At 48.8% G+C, this 22,084-nt stretch overlaps 1 protein-coding gene across 2 annotated transcripts in view; it reads right to left on the minus strand.

Annotated features, from left to right (window-relative positions):
* Window positions 1-22,084, minus strand: part of SHANK3 (SH3 and multiple ankyrin repeat domains 3) — a 663,543-nt gene that overhangs the window by 385,668 nt on the left and 255,791 nt on the right. For both annotated transcript variants that reach the window (XM_067548257.1, XM_067547515.1), the window contains exon 12: window positions 3,270-3,609. In XM_067548257.1, the coding sequence (XP_067404358.1) occupies window positions 3,270-3,609 (340 nt within the window). The remainder of the gene's footprint in view (window positions 1-3,269; window positions 3,610-22,084) is intronic.

Consider the following 22,084-nt stretch of genomic DNA (forward strand, 5'->3'; position numbering starts at 1 on the left):
ATTGGCTATTATCTTTGAAAGCTCGTGGCAACAGGGGGAGGTCCCTGAGGACTGGAAAAAAGCAAATATAGTGCCCACCTTCAAGAAAGGGAGGAAAGAGGATCCAGGGAACTACAGACCGGTCAGCCTCACTTCAATCCCTGGAAAAATCATGGAGCAGGTCCTTAAGGAATCCATTTTAAGGCACTTGGAAGAGAGGAAGGTGATCAGGAACAGTCAACACGGATTCACCAAGGGGAAGTCATGCCTGACCAATCTGATTGCTTTCTATGATGAGGTGACTGGCTCTGTGGATGTAGGGAAGGCGGTGGATGTGATATACCTTGACTTTAGCAAAGCTTTTGATACTGTCTCTCACAGTATTCTTATCAGCAAGTTAAAGAAGTATGGGTTAGATGAATGGACAATAAAATGGATAGAGAACTGGCTAGAGCATAGGGCTCAATGAGTAGTGATCAATGGCTCCATGTCTAGCTGGCAGCCGGTCACAAGCGGAGTGCCCCAGGGGTTGGTGCTGGGGCCGGTTTTGTTCAACATCTTCATTAATGATCTGGAGGATGGAGTAGATTGTACCCTCAGCAAGTTTGCGGATGACACTAAGCTGGGGGGAGTGGTAGATACCCTGGAAGGTAGGAATAGGATACAGAGTGACCTAAACAAACTGGAGGATTGGGCCAAAAGTAATCTGATGAGGTTCAACAAAGAAAAGTGCAGAGTCCTCCACTTAGGAAGGAAGAATCCCATGCACAGCTATAAAGGGAACCGACGAGCTAGGCAGCAGCTCTGCAGAAAAGGATCTGGGGGTAACAGTGGATAAAAAGCTGGATATGAGTCAGCAGTGTGCCCTGGTTGTCAAGAAGGCTAATGGCATATTGGGCTGCATTAGGAGGGGCATTGCCAGCAGGTCACGGGAAGTGATTATTCCCCTCTATTTGGCATTGGTGAGGCCGCATTTAGAGTATTGTGTCCAGTTTTGGGCCCCCCACTACAAAAAGGATGTGGACAAGTTGGAGAGAGTACAGCGGAGGGCAACAAAAATGATTAGGGGGCTGGAGTACAGGACTTATGAGGAGAAGCTGAGGGAACTGGGCTTGTTTAGTCTGCAAAAGAGAAGAATGAGGGGGGATTTGATAGCAGCCTTTAACTACCTGAAAGGGGGTTCCAGGGAGGATGGGGCTAGGCTGTTCTCGGTGGTGGCAGATGACAGAACAAGGAGTAATGGTCTCAAGTTGCAGGGGGGTAGGTCTAGGTTGGACATTAGGAAAAAGTTTTTCCCTAGGAGGGTGGTGAAGCACTGGAATGGGTTACCTAGAGAGGTGGTGGAATCTCCATCTGTAAAGGTTTTTAAGCTGAGGATTGACAAAGCCCTCGCTGGGATGATATAGCTGAGGTTAGTCCTGCTTTGAGCAGGGGGTTGGACTAGATGACCTCCTGAGGTCCGTTCCAACTCTAATATTTTATGATTCTATGATTCTATAATGTTAGGAACCATTAGGAAAGGGATACATAATAAAACAGAAAATATCATAATGGTACTATATAAATCCATGGTATATCCACACCTTGAATACTGTGTGCAGTTCTGGTTGCCCCATCTTAAAAGATATATTAGAACTGGAAAAGGTACAGAGAAAGGCAACAAATATGACTGGGCTATGGAACAGCTTCTGTATGAGGAAGGATTGAAAAGACTGGGAGTGTTCATCTTGGAAAGATGACGACTAAGGGGGGATATGACAGAAATCTATAAAAATCATGAATGATGTGGAGAAAGCGAATAGGGAAGTGTTATTTACCCCTTTCACATAACACAAAAACCAGGGGTCACCCTACGAAATCAACAGGCAGCAGGTTTAAAACTTACAAAAGGAAGTACTTCTTCACACAGTGCACAGTCAAGCCGTTGAACTCATTGCCAGGGGATGTTGTGAAGGCCAAAAACATAACAGGGTTCAAAAAAGAACTAGTCTATCAATAGCCATTAGCCAATATGGTACAGTATGCGACCCTATGCTCTGGTGTCCCTAAACCTCCAAATGCCAGAAGCTGGGATCACTCGAAATTGCCCTCTTCTGTTAATTGTTTCTGAAGCATCTGGCCACTGTCAGAAGACAGGACACTGGGCTCGATGGACCATTGGTCTGACCCTGTATGGCCATTCTTATATTCTGAAGTCCTTAATTAGTATCTCAGTCATTTTCCTTGATGCCAAGGTGATGCTTATATGTTCATTGTTTCCAGGATCCTCACCTCCACCTTTACAAAGAGAAGTACCAGCCAGTGAGGGATTGGTGTCGGAGCTGAGGATCATACCTGGAAGGCCCATGTGGGATTGGGAAGTAATAGGAGAGAATGTGTGTTATGCTGTACCCATGTGTTCAATTCAATATAATTATTGGAACCAGCATTCTGGCAACTTTCCCATGTGACCTTAGCAGAGGCTGTCCACCTGGATATTGCACAACTTCACCCGCGTCTCCACCTTTCCATCAGAGAGATGGCGGAGTTCCCCATCAAACAGGACCAACCTGGGAGTGGTGGCAGGGGTCGAGGCAAGCATTGGGTTCAGCAGGACCATGGAACTGCACCTACTTCTAAGCAGGGGTGAATGAATGTGTGACTGCTGTCCGGAAAGTGGATGTTTGATCGTCAGCAATATGCCACCTTGATGTGTTAGTTAGTCCTCAAAATACGCTCCATTGTCATAGCAACAACACAGTCAACTAAGGCATCTGATGCACTTGCAGGTTTCCTGAGGCATGGAAATAGATTGGGGAGGGAGGCGGAGAAGAGAAAAGGAAACCAACCCCTGCTGCATTCACTGTGTGAGCATGCCCCTTTGGTATCCAGGACAGCTTCTGTTCTCGGCGATGCTTGGTTAGGAAGATACAGAGCCGCAGAGACCAGGTTACTGCACTTCACTAGTCATCCTGTTCCCCTCTCAAACCATGTCCCTGGTCCCCACCGGCATGGAGAGACAAACCAGGGTCCCCAGTTAGCTTCAGGAGCTGGGACTCCCCAGGGACACCAACATGTATAGTGGCTGTGCTGTTTGTCAGGTCAACTACACCCAACAGCACCTGTCACAGGAACAGAAGCAAATCCTGCTGAGAAGGAGACGGGCTTGGTATGATGTCAGCTTTGCTGAGTCTGAGATCGCGCCACCCAAACACATACCCTGCAGCCCCTTCCAGCTCTCTTACAACTCCAGCACAGGAGCTGGCAACTCAGTGGGTTCCTTGATTCCTCCTCCCCACGCCCTCTCTTACCTGGTCTTGCCTCGGCTGCTTCTCCTGAGTGTGTGCACGTCGGCCTCCTTCTCTTCCTGCACGCGCTGCAGAGATGGGGAGCGGCTGTGAGTGCTCCGGGAGCTGCCCGTGCTCGCCAGGCTACTGTCCCCCACCCCTGCCCCCACAGCAGCTTCCTGCATCTGTGCCAGCAGCTGTGGGGGCAGGCTGCGGAGCGAGGGCACTGGTGAGTAGGACGGGTGGCTCTCGGCTTTCAAATTGTTGTCGCTGGCAGAACGCTGCAGCATGCGGGGGGAGGAGAGGCCGCCTGCGCCAGTGATCCGTCTCCTCTTTGTGTAGCTGGGAGTTTCTCTAAAAGGCACTGCAAGAAACCAAGCAAAGAGAGTCCCGTCAGTGACCAACTGTACAAGAAGCTAAACGTTGCTTTGTAGCACTCAACATCCTTGAAAATATTCATTTCTGCCAACGGTTATGTGGATTGCCATGAGAAAATGCTTGGCCTGGTTTATTTCCAGTGCGAGCCTCTGGCTACTAGAGTTATCAGGTGCTGAGAGCCAACGAGGAGAACAGCGCAATGCGTTCCTAGAGATGTAGGTCTCCCATCATGACATGTTTCTGGTTAATTAGGGTTCAGGCTAATGGAACAAAATCCTGTTTGGCTGGAAGGATGGTGAGGGTGCAGGGCCTGACATCACCCCAGGGCAGGGAAGGGAGAGTGGGCGTCCTTTAGAGAGAACATAGGAATTGACAAACTGGATCAGACTCATGGTCCATCCATCTAATCCACTGGCTCTGACTCCACTCCAGGCACCCGTCTGCTAACCTTGCACCATGAGGAAAATTGACCATTCACAGGGAGATGTGCCGTGTGCTTTAAGAATGGACTCTCCCTCCAACCCTTCCACAACTCACACTGAACTAACTGCTAAGTGCCTTGTCATGACCTGAGTTTCCCTATGCTCCGGGCTTGGGGTAGCTGCTGACACCCCCAGGCTTTGCACATGGAAATTTCACCTCCTTTCATCCCTCGCTTTGCTCCCTGTCCTCGGGTACGGAGAGCTTAAAACCAAGAATGAACTTACTTAGAGTCCCTCCTGCACCTTCCGCCAGGTCCCAGCACAGCCCTCCTCCGGCTAGCAAGCCTCAGCTCTCCCTACCAAACAGCTGATGTCCAACTGCTGCGACTTGAATTAACGCTCCACAGCAGCTCCCAGCAATCAGAACGGCCCTGAGAGCCTTCAGCTGTTCACTCACTGTCGCAGGTGAAACCACAGGCCTGACTCCCCCCGCACTCCGCATGTAACAGGCCATTAATTGAGCATGTGACCTGACTCTCCACAGCCTGCGCTCATCACTCACGCCACATTGACTGTAACATGCCCCTGCACCACTCTCCACACCCTCCAGCCTTCCTGCCTCCACGTATGTGCCTTTGGACGGAGAGCGAATGAACGCAACATGCAGCCAGTAAACGAGCCATCTTCGGTCTCAGTGACGTAAATGTTACAGATCCCATGGAGACTGCACAGACAGACATGGAGGTAGCAAAAGCATCAGAGGCCTTGTCACACCAGGGGCTTGTCTACACAGGTGCTTTAATATGCAGCTTTTTACTTAGTCCAGTTTGAAACACAACACAATCCATCATAGTGCTCGGACCCTGCAGTTCTCTTTAACTCACTTTGCCGTTTGAATCTGGACTATTATTCGTGTGCATGAAATGCTGCTGCCAACTACTTTGACTGTTTTCCACCTGCTGTCCCACTCTGCTTTTTGGGCGACTGTTACTGACCTATCTGTTTACCTGTGTGCCCTCCGCTGCTCTGTGGCCAAGTTGAATGGATGTCCCTCCCCCCATTTATACGATGGCGCACTGCCAGAGTTTGTCCATTCACTCCAGGATTCCAGTTTATCACAAGAGCTGCACAAGCACGCTGGAAGCCCTACAGAATGCCTGGAGCAGCTGCTTGGAGCTGTGCCGATACCCTGGGCTCATTGCGATCCGAGGAGCAGCACTGGTGCAGGAAGCACTGATGGCCAACCACTGGAAAAAAGACTGTTTTGTGGAGATTGCAATGCCATGCCCAGGACGCAGAACACTGCCAGGTAACGAGCAGACATCTCAGGAGCACTTCGGTTAAAACGAGGGATGATGAGAAAAAGAATCTGGCAGGGGACATGTAACCAGGCCATTTTTTATCACTGAACCAGGCAGCTTGTGGAGCTTGTTGGCCACCTTCCCCCAGGGATGGCCAGCAAGATTCATTGTGGGGATGAGCACAAGGAGGCCAGTGAAAAGATCGCCTCAGAAAGCCAGGATTTCTTCAGGAGTTGGGACTTGGATGCAGGCCACATGGAAGGCAAGCCTAATGCATGCTTTATAGCAACCCACCCCGATTCCCAGGCTGCAACTCAGACCAAGGTGGGGGAAGCTGATCCTCTGGAGGGAACCTCAGCATGTAAGTTTTCCTATTATTTTGTTAATCATTTACTATTTAAGTTTAATTTATTATTAGTTGTGATGCCCTGCACCTTCATATTTACCCTTACAGTATCATTGCGTACTGTTTAATGCAAAGTATGTCATATAAGTTGTCTTTGGTATGCTCCTGAGGTGCTGATTATTATGATTGTTGTAGTTGTACATTTGTTGCAATTTTGTGTGTATGGTTATGAGCCTTCACTCTGTGATATTCCCAAAGATGCGTCCTCTTGGCTTCAAGCATATCCAGTGTGACAGGGTCAGACCGGATGGCTACCGGAGAGTGCTAGACGGCCGATATATCAACCCCTAGATCAGTAAGTCCCTTTTCCCCTGGTAGCTGAGCAGGGTTAATTAACACACCTGACAATCAAGGCCCCGCGGAGGACTTGTTAAAAAGCCTCCCCTCCAGAGAAAGGGTGCGGCTGGAGTTGTGGGAGTGAGGTGAGCTACCAGAGAGTGTTTCAGCTGTCAAGAGCCAGGAGGGTTTAGGGGAAGGAGCAGAACGCTGGCAGGAGAGAACCCTGCAGATACAAGGACTGGGAGAGGGAAAAACCCTGCCCGAAGCAGGCAAAGGATCTTTCCCAGGCCTGGAGGCCTAAGGGAAGAGACCCTGCCAGAAAGGACAGATTGAACTGGACATTTGGTTTGGGCATTCCATGCTTCTGGGGCTGTCAGAGGTCAAGAGCCTCCCTTGGCAAGGAGGCCAGGAAGGGCCCTGTCCGAGCAGGGTATGGACATTAAGTCAAGGGGCATCAGATAGTAACCCAGGGAAGCTAGCAGCTTTCCTGAAGCCACAGCATGAGGCTGCTGCTTGTTGGGTCCCTGGTTGTAGGTTCCCTTGGCCTGGAGTCAACGGTTGGACTAGGCCTCCCCCAGTCCTCCACCAGCTATTTATTGGAGGGGCAAGAACCCCACTTAAGAGGCAAGGGCCTAAGAGAACCAGAGGCAGGACTGGGAGCCAGCAGGGAGCAGCCATCCTAGAATGGCTGCATTACCCTCACCCACCAATGGAGAGTGGAAGAAACACAAAGCAATTCCCTGACCTGCTGCTAGAAGGAAGTGCTGGACCCATCGAGGTAGAAGAAAGGCTGTGTCACACCAGGCTCCAGGAGCAGAGGGGCAGTTCACACCTCATCAAGGCATGTATAGGACAAACCCAGCTCAGCCTTCCAGGAACAAAGGCCTGGCCAGGGCATCAAGGGAAAATCAATTGGACTCTCGAGTGAGCCATCTCCCTTCCCTTGGCCAGTTTGGAACCAGGATGAGCTAATGCTCACTGACTCCGGACATGAATGAGTCCAGATAAGGACATTGCTGCTGGGAGAGCAGTACGGCAGAGCATAGACAATCCAGGAAGTTTCTGGAGAGAGTTGCGGATTCCTGGTGCAAGTGCTGGAGGAACCAACTAGGGGCTGTGCTTCTCTTGACCTGCTGCTCACAAACAGGGAAGATTTGGTAGGGGAAGTAGAAGTGAGTGGTAACCTGGGCAGCAGTGACCATGAGATGGTCGAGTTCAGGATCCTGACAAAAGGAAGAAAGGAGAACAGCAGGATACGGACCATGGACTTCAGAAAAGCTGACTGACTTCCTCAGGGAACTGATGGGCAGGATCCCCTGGGAGGCTAATATGAGGGGGAAAGGAATCCAAGAGAGCTGGCTGTATTTTAAAGAAACCTTATTGAGGGCACAGGAACAAACCATCCTGATGTGCAGAAAGAATAGCAAATATGGCAGGTGACCAGCTGGGCTTAACAAAGAAGTCTTCAGTGAACTTAACCACAAAAAGGAAGCTTATAAGAAGTGGAAGCTTGGTCAGATGACTAGGGAGAAGTATAAAAATACTGCTGGAGTATGCAGGGGTGAAATCAGGAAGGCCAAAGCACAATTGGAGTTGCAGCTAATAAGGGACGTGAAGGGGAACAAGAAGGTTTCTACAGGTATGTTACCAACAAGAAGGTCAGGGAAAGGGTGGGCCACTTACAGAATGGCCTAGTGACAGAAGATGTGGAAAAAGCTGAACTACTCAATGGTTTTTTTGCCTAGGAGGGTGCTGAAGCACTGGAATGGGTTACCTTGGGAAGTGCCGGAATCTTCTTCCTTAGTAGTTTTTAAGGTGCGGCTTGACAAAGCCCTGGCTGGGATGATTTAGTTGGGGTTGGTCCTGCTGTGAGCAGGGGGTTGGACTAGATATCTCCTGAGGTCCCTCCAACTCTCATCTTCTGTAATTCTATGATTCTTTGTCACCTGACCCTGGGGAGAGGGGGCAAAGCTCCACAGGGGAGAAGGAACATTATAAAAAGGGGAGACATTTACCATGCTCTCTCTCTTCCACCTCCACCTACAAACACTACCAAGCAACTGAAGTGCTGACCAAAGGGGAAAGCCTGGCTGAAGGGGAGCCAGGCAGCCTCTGGTGAGAATGACCTAAGTTTGTAATGTTGCTGAAAGTGTTACGCTTACTGTAGAATGTGTTTTGCTTTTGTTGCTCTTGACCAAATCTGACTTGTTATGCTTTGACTTATAATCACTTTAAAATCTTTCTGTATTTCTTAAATGTGTGTGTTTGTTTTACATGGAGCAGCGTGTTTGGTTTGAAGTGTTCTGGAGAATACACTTGGAATAACATGGCTGTTGCATACCAATTTCGTTGTTAAATTGACGAATTTACATGCGCTTACGTCGTTCAGTGGGCTTAACTGAACATGGTGAAGCGGAAGTTCCTAGGGTGGCATCTGGGACTGGGGGCATTCACTGGGGTCATTCTGCTGCATAATGCAAAGAGTGGCTGGCTAGAAGAATACATTCACACAGCTAGGAGCAGCTGACATGCTGGAGGATGTGCGTGAAGAGCCCAGGAGTGGGGGTTCTCACAGCAAAGCAAAGTAAGGTGGGCTCCAGGAGTGTGGGATTGGGGTGACACAGCAATTCACCAGGCCAGATTGCACCATGGGAACGTCATATTCGTAAGCTACACTGTTGTGCTATCTTCTGTTCTGGGTGACGGTTGGACGCAGCCATCGTAGGCGGATGTGAGCTAGAAGCTTCTCCGGGTGCAAGGTCCCATCCCCTTCTCTCCCTCAGCCCACACTGTCCATTCGGCCTCCGCACACACATTCCAAAATGGTGGCTGCTCCAATGGGCAAAAGCACAGAGTGCAAAGGCACTGAGTACTGACCATTTCCAGGCCCATGCCATGGACAGCACATAATCAGATACCTATTTCCTTTCCCCTTCCCTGAGAGGTTCTGCCCAGCAAACACCCTGTGCCCACCCAACCTGGTTCACCAGCTCAAAAGGGCAAGTGGCAGCATAGCCCAGACGCAGCCTGTTCCACACCCCTCTCCCGTGGCAAATTGTAATAGCAAAAACATGCTTTTGTGCGAAGTGCAAACCTTCAGGAGACAGTGGTTCGAGAGGGAAAGGTTGGTTCGTGTTCTCACTTTACAGATGAGGTCGGAATGGACGCTGCATTGCTACAAATGTACAAGGAGTACAGCTTCCTGCCACGGTATAAATGCCCTAGAACATGCATTCGTACATTAAAACAGCTTTGCTCTGGCGGTAGCAAAGCTCTTCCTGGCTTTTCACAGGCTTGCATAGAGAAAGCCTGGTAACCGACAACCATTGCAGAACCCAAGGGTTACAGGGCCGTCCGATCCGGCCTGGTCGCTGCGGCCCTTCCTCGAGTCCAGACTCTGGGGAAGGCCACAGCGCCTTCCTACACCTAGCTGTTCCTCTCTGCATTGTTAACATGTCTGTGGGTGTGATAAAAACAAAATCTAAGACTAAGAAACTGTTCAATTTTTGTTCAGAGATTAGAAGGGATTATTCCCCACGCCCTTCCTCTCCTGCAGCACTTCTGGGGGGACTATGCTGGTGGATAACTTCACAGTGTGTCTCGCTGCTCTGCCCTTTGCCTTTTTGAATAAGGCCACTGCCTGCCTCCTGTCACCTGCCTCAGGGTAACACTATCCAGGTCAGGTCAACCTGACGGACTGCAGAGGAGATTACGATCCAGTTCACCCCCAGATTCACCTGACTAATGCCCCCAACACCATATAAGCACGTCCTAGGCACAACACAATTGCAAAGCCAGACTGAGAACACAATTCCCAACACCACCCACAGACTGTGAAATAAAAATCCCAACCCATCCCTGTCCACCCTCCCAGACCTCCATGGCCCAAGCCAAACAGCACACACTGCACAGATAGAGAACCCAGAGCACACACCATTTTCCATCTCAGAGGCTCACCCAAGTCTGGGGAAAATCTCAGGAAGGTAAAGCCAGAAGTGTTTGTGAAAACATGCCATCACAGCCCCCTAGAATATGAAGAATACCTGCTTCTCATTCTTTAAATACCCCCACAGTTATGGCACGTGCACTGGCCAGACATCCAGCACAGGGCCATTGTCAACACGGGACCGGGATGGAAAACACAAGGGGGAAAAAATGGAAACCCTGTGATGAAATTCTCACATCATTACAGAGTCCTAAAGAAGAACAAACACTGTGGAGCTGTTGTGGCAGCGTCTGAAGGCTGACAGAGAATCTGACCAGGAGCTTTTGAGGAAGATCGTTGCAGTGGCAAAGGACAGCGAGACAGCTGCCAAGGAAGGAATTACCACGCTCAAAGGCAGTACGGAAAAAGACAGGGAGATGCAGATCCTGGAGGCAATACAAAGCCAAGATGTCCTGTTGTAGAGCATGTCACTATTGGGGCAGCAGGCGGTATAGTACTGTAAGCCACACCCAGACACGTTATGCAGCCCGGACAATAGAGGCTATTGGGCACAAAAGCACCTCCATCCCACGGTAGCGCTGCAGCACTGCTCCCAGAGGCCACTCCCCTCTCAGAGCCCAGCTCCGGGCACTGAGAACAGTAGCACCTGGGACACCAGCTCTGTTGAGCTTTATTGTTCCTGGTACCTTTGAGCCTCAGCACTCCACACCAGAAGCCCCATGAACCACTCGCGTTGTTCCCTGAACTGCCCTGCTGCACTTTGTGTTTTGTTTCACTCCTGGTTTAATTAAAGGGGGGATTTTGTAGCTAGATAACAGATTGGTTTTTAACGTATTGTTTCATAATTAAAAGCAATTGTTTCAGTTGCAGGTTCATTTATGTTTGTTATTTAATAGATTATTTAATAATGAAAACCTTTAAAATTTCATTCATCAGGACTGGGCAGTTCATTTTACACAGAAAAGTTTGCACTAACTCATAAGATTTTACAAACACACCTAGGCAAAGACACAAGCTACAAATCTTCCACTCCCCCCCAGTCCCATATGGGATGTACAGCTACACAATTTCAGGCCTGAGACTCAAAATAAGAGCACGTGGCATCCCTGACAACCTTGCCCCGGCTGTCTGCATTTTGTATAGACGTCTTTCTGGATTCTCCAAGTGCTGAGCAAGTCTCTGGACCTCAGTCCTCCACGCACCACTACGGCTTTCTCCCTTACTCTCACAAATACCGTGCAAACTATTGCCAGTGTCTTTGGGATGTTTTATTTCCTGCTGCTTTCAACCTTTTCCACAAACAGCATCATCTCCCTTTCAAGTGGCCAAATGCACACTCCACTGCCATTCAGAAACTACTGACGCCTTAAACAGCTCCTTCCTCCTCTCAAAGAGGCCTTTGAATGGCTCCATTAACAAGGGAAGCAGATGAAAAGCCAGATCTCCCAGGATAACCAGAGCAATGTCCACACCATTAATGCCCATCCTGTTCCCAGGGACAGAGTCCTTTCTCCATTAATTTAAATAGAGCTGAGTTCTGAAAGATCCTGGCATGGTGGGTCCAGACCACTCAGCATTTATGTCCATAAACCTGTCACCGTGGTCAACAAGTCCTTGGCACACCATGGAGAAATACCTCCTTTCTGTTTATGAGTTCTGAGTCCTGACAGGGATGGGGGAGGGAATATGTGTATGAGTCCCTTCAATTCCCCCAATAAATTTTCTGAATCCCAAAAGAGAAAAGCCTTTGATAATCTCCTGAACATTACTGAGCCTTATAACTCAGTACAACCGTACCTCTTCCATGGCATCAGACACCTGCATGACAAGGACCCCAACAGCTAAACTTCCCCTGCCGAATTGCTGTGCTATGGATCGGCAGCTTCCAGATGGCAATGCTGACCTGCTCGTCCATGGACATGGGACACTGTCCGTTGGCACACTTCTGCTGCTGCTGCAGCTCCAGGGTTTGTTCAGCATAGATCTCAAGAAAGGTTAGAATCACAGAAGATGAGGGTTGGAAGGGACCGCAGGAGGTCATCTAGTCCAACCCCCTGCTCAAAGCAGGACCAACCCCAACTAAATCATCCCAGCCAGGGCTTTGTCAAGCTGGGCCATAAAGACCTCTAAGGATGGAGATTCCACCACCTTCCTAGGTAACCCATTCCAGTGCTTCACCACCCTCCTAGGGGAAAAGCTTTTCCTAATATCCAACCTAGACGTCCCCCACTACAACTTGAGACCATTGCTCCTTGTTCTGTCATCTACTACCACTGAGAACAGCCTAGCTCCATCCTCCCTGGAACCCCCTTTCAGGTAGTTAAAGGCTGCTATCAAATCCCCCCTCACTCTTCTCTTCTGCAGACTAAACAAGCCCAGTTCCCTCAGCCTCTCATCCTAAGTCATGTAGTCCAGCTAATCATTTTTGTTGCCCTCCACTGGACTTTCCAATTTGTCCACATCCTTCCTGTAGTGGGGGGCTCAAAACAGGACACAATACTCCAAATGAGGCCTCAGCAGTGCCGAATAGAGAGGAATAATCACTTCCCTTGATCTGCTGGCAATGCTCATACTAATGCAGCCCAATATGTCGTCGTTAGCCTTCTTGGCAACCAGGGCACACTGCTGACTCATATCCAGCTTCTTATCCACTGTAACCCCCAGATCTTTTCTGCAGAACTGCTGCCTAGCCCGTCGGTCCCCAGTCTGTAGCAGTGCATGCGATTCTTCCATTCTAAGTGGAGGACTCTGCACTTGTCCTAGTTGAACCTCACCAGATTTCTTTTGGCCCAATCTTCCAATTTGTCTCAGTCATTCTGTATCTATACCTACCTTGCATGGTATCTACCACACCCCTCAGCTTAGTGTCATCTGCAAACTTGCTGAGGGTGCAATCTACCCCATCCTCCAGATCATTAATGAAGATGTTGAACAAAACCAGACCCAGAACTGGCCCCTGGGGCACTCTGCTTGATACTGGCTGACAGCTAGACATGGAGCCGTTGATCACTACCCATTGAGCCCGATGATCTAGCCAGCTTTCTATCTACCTTATAGTCCAGTCATCCAACCCATACTTCTTTAACTTGCTGGCAAGAATACTGTGGGAGACCACCTCAAAAGCTTTGCTAGTCAAGGTATATCACGTCCACTGAGTAACATATTGGTGAATCACCGCTTTCCCCACAACCACAGAGCCAGTCCTCTCATCATAGAAGGCAGTCATGTTGGTCAGGCATGACTTGACTTTTGTGAATTCATGTTGACTTTTCCTGATCACCTTCCTCTCCTCCAAGTGCCTCAAAATGGATTCCTTGAGGACCTGCTGTATGATTTTTCCGGGGACTGAGGTGAGGCTGACCAGTCTGTAGTTCCTCGGATCCTCCTCCTTCCCTTTTTTGAAGATGGGCACTAGATTTGTCTTTTTCCAATGGTCCAAGACCTCCCTCAATCACCGCAAGTTTTCAAAGATAATGGGCACTGGCTCTGCAATCACATCAGCCAACTCCCTCAGCACCCTGGGGTGCATTGCATCCGGCCCCAGGGACTTGGGCACGTCCAGCCTTTCTAAATAGTCTTGGACCTGTTCTTTCAGCACTGAGGGCTGCTCACCTCCTCCCCATATTGTGTTGCCCACTGCAGTTGTCTGGGAGTGGATGAAGCTGCCTTTCTCATCCTGAAATTCCCTTACCACTGCTGGTCATCTGAGGTCTGCAGAACAATTCTTCCCCACTAGTCCACCCTGGTTTCCCAAGCCCAAACATGGCATTGCATGCTCTTAAGCTGCTCCAGGAATGAGTCCTTTATGTCAGTTGCTCTGGGTACATTCCTGTTTCTCCTCTTCCACATCCTGGTTCCACCCCTTCTGAAGACCCTTCTGCTGCTGTAGGGGCTGCTGCTGCCACCACCTCAGCTGCCCGGTGGAGCAGCAGACAGACACCCAAGCCAAATCCATGCGGCTTTGAATGCAGATATACTGCCCAGCAGCTTTGTGTATTGAGGCTGCCAGCGTAACAGCACGGAGCATTGGTTGCTTCATGCTGACTCATGGGAAGCTGAAAATGGCACTAGCCCGCCCTGATAGGAAGTCCAGAGTGGAGACAGATGAATCATGGGATTTTTTAAAAAACTTGAACTCACCTGGCTTCCGCTATGCCTCCCATAATGCACAGCGGGAAAAGGCCCAGAATGCACGTTGCTTAGCAGAGAAGCAAAGGAATTTGGGATACCCTTAGAGAACAGCATGACTTCAGCTGAGCGCAAACCTGCCATGTGTACCCAATGAGGCATGCTGACAGAGGGCACACGGTCCCATGCACATGCTATTACTGAGGCTTGCACACTTCAAATTACCTGACGTGCAGCAAAAAGCTGTGGATTAAACCCCCTATGTAGACAAGCCCTAAGAGAAAAGTTGTTTTTCTAAAATGTGTTAGCTAATACATTATTAAACTAGTGTAGACATGGTTGAGTACATTTAAAAACATGGTAGCTGGTTGTTGACAATTCTAGAGGGGAGCCTAGAGATGACCATGATCAGCTTACACCTAACACACTGGTCAAGCTCTGTCTACAATATTTAAAACATATTAGTTAAAACGTGTGAGAACACCTTTTATCTTAGTCTAGCGAAGGCCAGCGAAACCATGTGATCCTGCTCAGCAGGAATACATTGACGCTGTTCTGCATTTATCCACATCCCTAGGCTCCACACATTCTAATGTCACTATTTCCATAACAACTAACGCACGTCAACTCAAATGTAAAAAGGCAGAGCGTAAAATCTGAACATGGCCTAATCATGGCATCTGACGGGTTTCAGGGGAGGGGGTGGGAGGGTATCTTGCTTTGCCTTTAGGGAGGCCTCGTGGCTCTTTTCAACCTGAACTCAAAGCCCTGGGGCCATTACCAGCTGTGCCATGCAATCAGACACTCATCTTATATCACAGAACAATCTTTTATGTTCAAAATACATAACTTTCAAGCTACTGTAAAAAATCTCCCGGTTGTCATAGCAACTTGATGCACTTACTCTCTCAGTTTTTAGTCACATGGCTCTGGAATTTCACTTCAAGGTCTGAGAGTTGACAGTGGTGATTACACCCCATTCAGTCTGCATCCGCCTCTCACAGGGGATGGAGGAAGGGAGGGAGAGGAGAGTTTCCAGAATAGAGACCAGACTATTTTTCAGCCATTGCCACCAACATGTAGGCCCTCCATGCCTCTTTGGTTGCATTCACAGCACTGTCCGCCTCCTCCCTGCTTCCACACATACCATCAGGCTCTCAGACCTGCAAAGTGGCATCCCCCCGGGAATCAGCCGAGCACCAGGAGAGGTGGAGGACGGCAGGTGGTATAAGGAGGTATGTCTTCTTCCCCCTTGATTTTAGAGGGTTTGTCTATACAAACCCTCAGTATGCAAACTGGGGTGCACAGCTGCCTAGTGGCACACTGAGTGTCTGTGTGCACCCTACGGCCGGGCACTAAAAGTTCCCGAGTGCTTGTTGACCAAGTCCCATTTCAAAGCAGGGTTCGCAGCCACTACCAATATGCCAGCTCACAGACAGGGAATTAACGACACTTAAGCAAGAACAATTGGAGACAACTGCTGGTGTACGATGACACCAAGCGCATGGGCCACATTCATCCCTGGTGTAATTTTATTAACTTTTGGGGTCAAAAAATGTAAAAATGGACGACCTGGATAACCACAGACCAGTTAGCTTGACATCAGTCCCAGGAAAAATCACGGAAAGGCTGACACAGGATGCAACCGGTAAAGAAATAAAAGGATGGCAGCATAATGCATCCAAATTGAGACTGTTTTATGGCAAACAGGAAATATAGAAACCATGACAGCATTTTTTATGATATTGGTTGACAAAGGTAACTGTTGCCAAAATAAACTGAGACGTCTGTAGGGCATTTGCCTTTGGACTATACAATATTCTAATTTTGAAAAAAGCAACATTCAAAATCAGCGTAGCACATATTAAATGGATTAAGAACTGGCTAAATGACAGAGCTAGAAAAGTAACGGCAAACAGGGAATTATCATCCAATGGGGGCATTTCTAGTGGGGTCCTGCAGGGATCTTTTCTTGGCCCAATGCTATTCAATATAGTAATCAAAGATCTAGAAGAAAATATAATTTCGTTGCTGGTAAAGCTTCCTGATGATACAAACATTGCTAGAGTGATAAATAATGACGATAAATACAAACCAGTCAATTAAATAGACCAGTCTGGATAATTTTGTAATGTTGACTCATTTGAACAACATGTATTTTAGTACAGTTTAAATACAAGGGCATGCATCTAGGAACCAACAATGAACATCATGCTAACAGGCTGGGGGATTTTGGAAAGCAGTAACTCTGAAAGGATTTTAGGGATCAGGGTGGAAACTAACTGAATGTGAGCTCTTAGTGCAATGTGGCAGCTAAGAGCTAATGCACTCCTGGGCTGTACGAGCAGGGGAATATTACGTAGGAGAGAAGGGTGGCACCATCCCTGCACATGGTATCAGTGAGACCATTACTGAATTCTGTGTCCAGTCGGTGTCCACATTTTAATAAGAATGTTTTCAATTTGGAAAGTGTTCAGCAAAGAGCTACAAGAATGATTTGGGTTCTGGAAAACCTTCCTGACAGCCACCTTTTCTGCTGCACCTGGTAGGATTTGGATGCAGCAAATAACCTGGCCCAAATCACAGAATTATAGAATCCTAGAAGATGAGGGTTGGAAGGGACCTCATGAGGTCAGCTACTCCAACCCTCTGCTCACAGCAGAAGCAACCCCAAATATTAGTTTATGTACGTGCCATTGGGGTACCTAGCATTTTATAGACTTCTGGGACAAGAAGCCAGATTTTGCTCTCAGTTACACCAGTGTAATCTTGTTGACTTCAGTGAGAATGCATCCAAATAGTTTGGTTTGGGTTTGCTGTAAATGTGCTGCACAAGGTAATTATTAGTTTCTTAATGTTAGTTGCTTAGGGGAAATGTATAATTGTACGTTTAATTGATTGTATTCCAGTTCATTTAATGTCCTCCTGTTGGCAAGTGAGCTGTTTCTGCTACCCTGATTTCAATGGAACTGGATGCTGCAGAGCCAGGGGGGCCTTGCAGGAATTGGCCACTGTCAAAGTCACAGTTCTTCATGAAGTTTGCAAAATGTTTCTTAAAGGACTTTTTAGGGGGATAATTTGGAATATCTTGGGCAAAATGGTAAGTGTTTAAGACAGTAGTAAGCTTTTTAGAAAGAGAGGAGAGTTGTCCTAAAAGGGGAATCTGGGAAGGAATAAATACATTAGGGCTGTCATTTAATCACAGTTAACTCAAGCGATTAATTTCTTTTGCGTTAACTTAATTAAAAAAATTAATTGTGATTAATCACAGTTTTAATGCACTGTTACACAATAATAGAATACCAATTTAAATATATTATACGTATTTTTGGATGTTTGAAGCCGGACGTTGAGATGGGACTCGGCCAAGGATGGCGCCGCAGTCGAAATCTGTGGACAGGCCAGGGACAGAACCAAGATCAGAGTCCATCGACATGCCAGAATCAGTACCAGGCCCAAAGTCCAGGTGCAGTCCAGGGGTCGAAGCTGGGCAGTCAGAGTCCAGGGACAGCCCAAGTCAGTATCGTAACCAGGGTCTAGATACAGGTGGTCAGTGTCCAGGGGTATAGGAGAGTCAGGAGCTGGAGGCAAGGCTGGAGCGAGTCAGTAATGGGGCTGGAGCAAGACCACGGTCAGGCAAGGCCAGGACTGGAACAGGCAGGACTGGAGCAAGCTGGGAGTCGCTGGAGTCTGATACGCTGCGAGGCAGCAGGCTGGTTTGTGGCCCGGATGGTGCTGATGCACAGCCTGACCTGCAGCTCTGGCGGGGCTGGGGAAATACCTGAGCCTGGGGATCATCTGACCCAGGCTCTGCGCAGGGATCGGTTGCTGTTGCCACGCACCTGGAAGCTGCGTCACAGCAGGCTCTGTGCGAAGGGTAAGCCCGTGCAGCTGAGTTGTTGCCACATGCCTGAGTGACAACTCCCTGTTGGAAGGGCGGCCAAGCGAGCAGCCCTGGTTTGGCTGTGGGTTTGCCTCACACACTGCTGGCCATGTGGGGGTCAAAGTGCAGAATGACAGGATGTGGCCTGATTGACATAATGTGCCAGTGTGAGACAACAATTGTTAGGCAACCAGACACCAAAGGTGTCACCCAGGGACTCCTTGGCAGCAGGGAAAAGGACTTTATAAAGCCAGAGGTACACGGGGGCAGGAGCTACTTCAATTTAGACACTCAAGTTAGTCATCTTGACACCTGCTGTCCCTCTCTCCACATGAGGGCTGCAGCCAACAAAGGTGGCCATTTCTCCACTCGCATAAGCCAGGCCTCTTTACCGACAGTGCTCCCTCCTCCTCCATCTAGGACTTCAGAGCACGTCCATCTCCCTTAAACGTTCTAGAGGACTCTTTCCCAAAGTCTCAATCGTTAAATCACCATTTAAGCAGTAAATGAATCATAGAATCATAGAATATTAGGGTTGGAAGGGACGTCAGGAGGTATCTAGTCCACCCCCTGCTCAAAGCCAGACCAACCCCAACTAAACCATCCCAGCCACGGCTTTGTCAAGCCGGGCCTTAAAAACCTCTAAGGATGGAGATTCCACCACCTACCCAGGTAACCCATTCCAGTGTTTCACCACCCTCCTAGTGAAAACCTTTCCCTGTTATCCAACCTAGACCTCCCGCCCTGCAACTTGAGACCATTGCTCCTTGTTCTGTCATCTGCCACCACTGAGAACAGCCTAGCTCCATCCTCCCTGGAACCCCCTTTCAGGTAGTTAAAGGCCGCTATCAAATCCCCCCTCATCTTCTCTTCTGCAGACTAAACAAGCCCAGTTCCCTCAGCCTCTCCTCATAAGTCTTGTGCTCCAGCCCCCTAACCATTTTTGTTGCCCTCCACTAGACTCTCTGCAACTTGTCCACATCCTTTTTGTAGTAGAGGGCCCAAAACTGGACACAATACTCCAAATGCGGCCTCACCAATGCCGAATAGAGGGGAATAATCACTTCCCTCCATCTGCTGGCAATGCTCGTACTAATGCAGCCCAATATGCTATTAGCCTTCTTGACAACCAGGGCACACTGCTGACTCATACCCAGCTTCTTCTCCATTGTAACCCCCACCAGGTCCTTTTCTGTAGAACTGCTGCCTAGCTCATCGGTCCCCAGTCTGTACCAGTGCATGGGATTCTTCCATCCCAAGTGCAGGACTCTGCACTTGTCCTTGTTGAACCTCATCAGATTTCTTTTGGCCCAATCCTCCAATTTGTCTAGGTCCCTCTGTACCCTATCCCTACCTTCCAGGGTATCTACCACTCCCCCTAGGTTAGTATCATCTGCAAACTTGCTGAGGGTGCAATCTACCCCATCCTCCAGATCTTTAATGAAGATGTTGAATAAAACTGGCCCCAAGACCGACCCCTGGGGCACTCCACTTGTGACCGGCTGCCAGCTAGACATGGAGCCATTGATCACTACTCGTTGAGCCCTATGCTCTAGCCAGTTCTCTATCCATTTTATAGTCCATTCATCCAACCCATACTTCTGTAACTTGCTGATAAGAATACTGTGAGACACCGTATCAAAAGCTTTGCTAAAGTCAAGGTATATCACGTCCATCGCTTTCCCCACATCCATAGAGCCAATCACCTGTTCATAGAAAGCAATCAGGTTGGTCAGGCATGACTTTCCCTTAGTGAATCCGTGTTGACTGTTCCTGATCACCTTTCTCTCCTCCAAGTGCCTTAAAATGGATTCCTTAAGGACCTGCTCCATGATTTTTCCAGGGATTGAGGTGAGGCTGACCGGTCTGTAGTTCCCTGGATCCTCTTTCCTCCCTTTTTTGAAGATGGGCACTAGATTTGCTTTTTTCCAGTCCTCAGGGACCTCCCCGTGTTGCCACAAGCTTTCAAAGATAATAGCCAATGGCTCTGAAATCACCTCAGCCAACTCCCTCAGCACCCTCGGGTGCATTGCATCCGGCCCCATGGACTTGTGAATGTCCAATCCTTCTAAATAGTCTTGGACCCGTTCCTTCAGCACTGCGGGATGTTCGCCTCCTTCCCATTCTGTGCCACCCAGTGCAGCAGTCTGAGAGCTGATCTTGTCTGTGAAGACAGAGGCAAAAAAGGCATTGAGTACCTCAGCTTTCTCCACATCCTCCGTCACTAGGTCGCCTCCCTCATTCTCTAAGCGGCTCACACTTTCTCTAATCTTCCTCTTGTTGGCAACATGCCTGTAGAAACCCTTCTTGTTCCCCTTCACGTCCCTTGCTAGCTGCAACTCCAATTGTGCTTTGGCCTTCCTGATTTCATTCCTGCACGTTCGAGCAGTGTTTATATAATCCTCCCTAGTCATCTGACCAATCTTCCACTTCTTGTAAGCTTCTTTTTTGTGTTTAAGTTCACCAAAGACTTCTTTGTTAAGCCAAGCTGGACGCCTACCATATTTGCTATTCTTTCTGCACATCGGGATGGTTTGCTCTTGTGCCGTCAATAAGGTCTCTTTAAAATACAGCCAGCTCTCTTGGGTTCCTTTCCCCCTCATATTAGCCTCCCAGGGAATCCTGCCCATCAGTTCCCTGAGGGAGTCAAAGTCTGCTTTTCTGAAGTCCATGGTCCGTATCCTGCTGCTCTCCTTTCTTCCTTTTGTCAGGATCCTGAACTCGACCATCTCATGGTCACTGCTGCCTAGGTTGCCACCCACTTCTACTTCCCCTACCAAATCTTCCCTGTTTGTGAGCAGCAGGTCAAGAAAAGCACGGCCCCTAGTTGGTTGCTCCAGCACTTGCACCAGGAAGTTGTCTGCAACACTCTCCAAAAACTTCCTGGATTGTTTGTGCTCTGCTGTATTGCTCTTCCAGCAGATGTCAGGGTGATTGAAGTCTCCCATGAGAATCAGGCCCTGTGAACTGGAAACTTTCCCTAGTTGAGTAAAGAAAGCCTCATCTATCTCATCCTCTTGGTCTGGTGGTCTGTAACAGACACCCACCAGGACATCACTCTTATTGTTCTTGCTTCTAAGCTTAACCCAGAGACACTCAACTGGCTTATCTCCAGTTTCATACTGGAGCTCAGAGCAGTCATAGTGCTCTCTTACATACAGTGCAACTCCTCCCCCCTTTCGCCCCTGCCTGTCCTTCCTGAACAGTTTATACGCATCCTTGACAGCGCTCCAATCGTGAGAGTTATTCCACCAAGTCTCAGTTATTCCAATCATGTCGTAGTTTCTTGACTGTGCCAGGACTTCCAGTTCTTCCTGCTTGTTTCCCAGGCTTCTTGCATTTGTGTACAGGCACTTGAGATAAGTAGCCGAGTGGCCTACTTTCACGGTATGAATCGGGAGGCCTCCCCTGCTGCACCCTCCTCCTTCTGCTTCCTTGTGGTGTCCCTCTTCCCCACTTACCTTTGGGCTTAGGTCCCCGTCCCCCGTCAAAACTAGTTTAAAGCCCTCCTCGCTAGGTTAGCCAGCCTGTCTGCGAAGATACTCTTCCCTGTCTTCATTAGATGAATCCCGTCCCTTCCTAGTAATCCTTCTTCCTGGAACAGCATTCCATGATCGAATAATCCAAAGCCCTCTCTTCGACACCACCTGCGTAACCTCGCATTTACTTCCCCAATGCGACTGTCCCTACCTGGGCCTTTTCCCTGAACAGGGAGGATGGACGAGAACACCACTTGCACTTCAAACTCCTTAATCTCTTTTCCCAGAGCCACATAGTCCACAGTGATCCGCTCAAGATCATTCTTGGCAGTGTCATTGGTGCCCACATGGAGGAGCAGGAAGGGGTAGCGGTCTGAGGACTTGATAAGTTTTGGCAGTCTCTCCGTCACATCCCTAATCCTAGCTCCAGGCAAGCAGTACACTTCTCTAGTTTCCCGGTCCGGACGGCAGATGGATGACTCCGTCCCCCTTAGGAGGGAGTCCCCGACCACCATCACCCTTCTCTTCCTCTTGGGAATGGTGGTCGTGGAACCCCCATCCCTAGGAGAATGCATCCCTTGCCTTCTGATCAAACAGGTCTCCGTCTGATCCATTCC

This window comes from Emydura macquarii, unplaced genomic scaffold (assembly GCF_026122565.2).
Source record: "Emydura macquarii macquarii isolate MOO-44397 ecotype Brisbane River unplaced genomic scaffold, CSIRO-AGI_Emac_v2 contig_6, whole genome shotgun sequence".
Lineage (NCBI taxonomy): Eukaryota > Metazoa > Chordata > Testudines > Chelidae > Emydura > Emydura macquarii.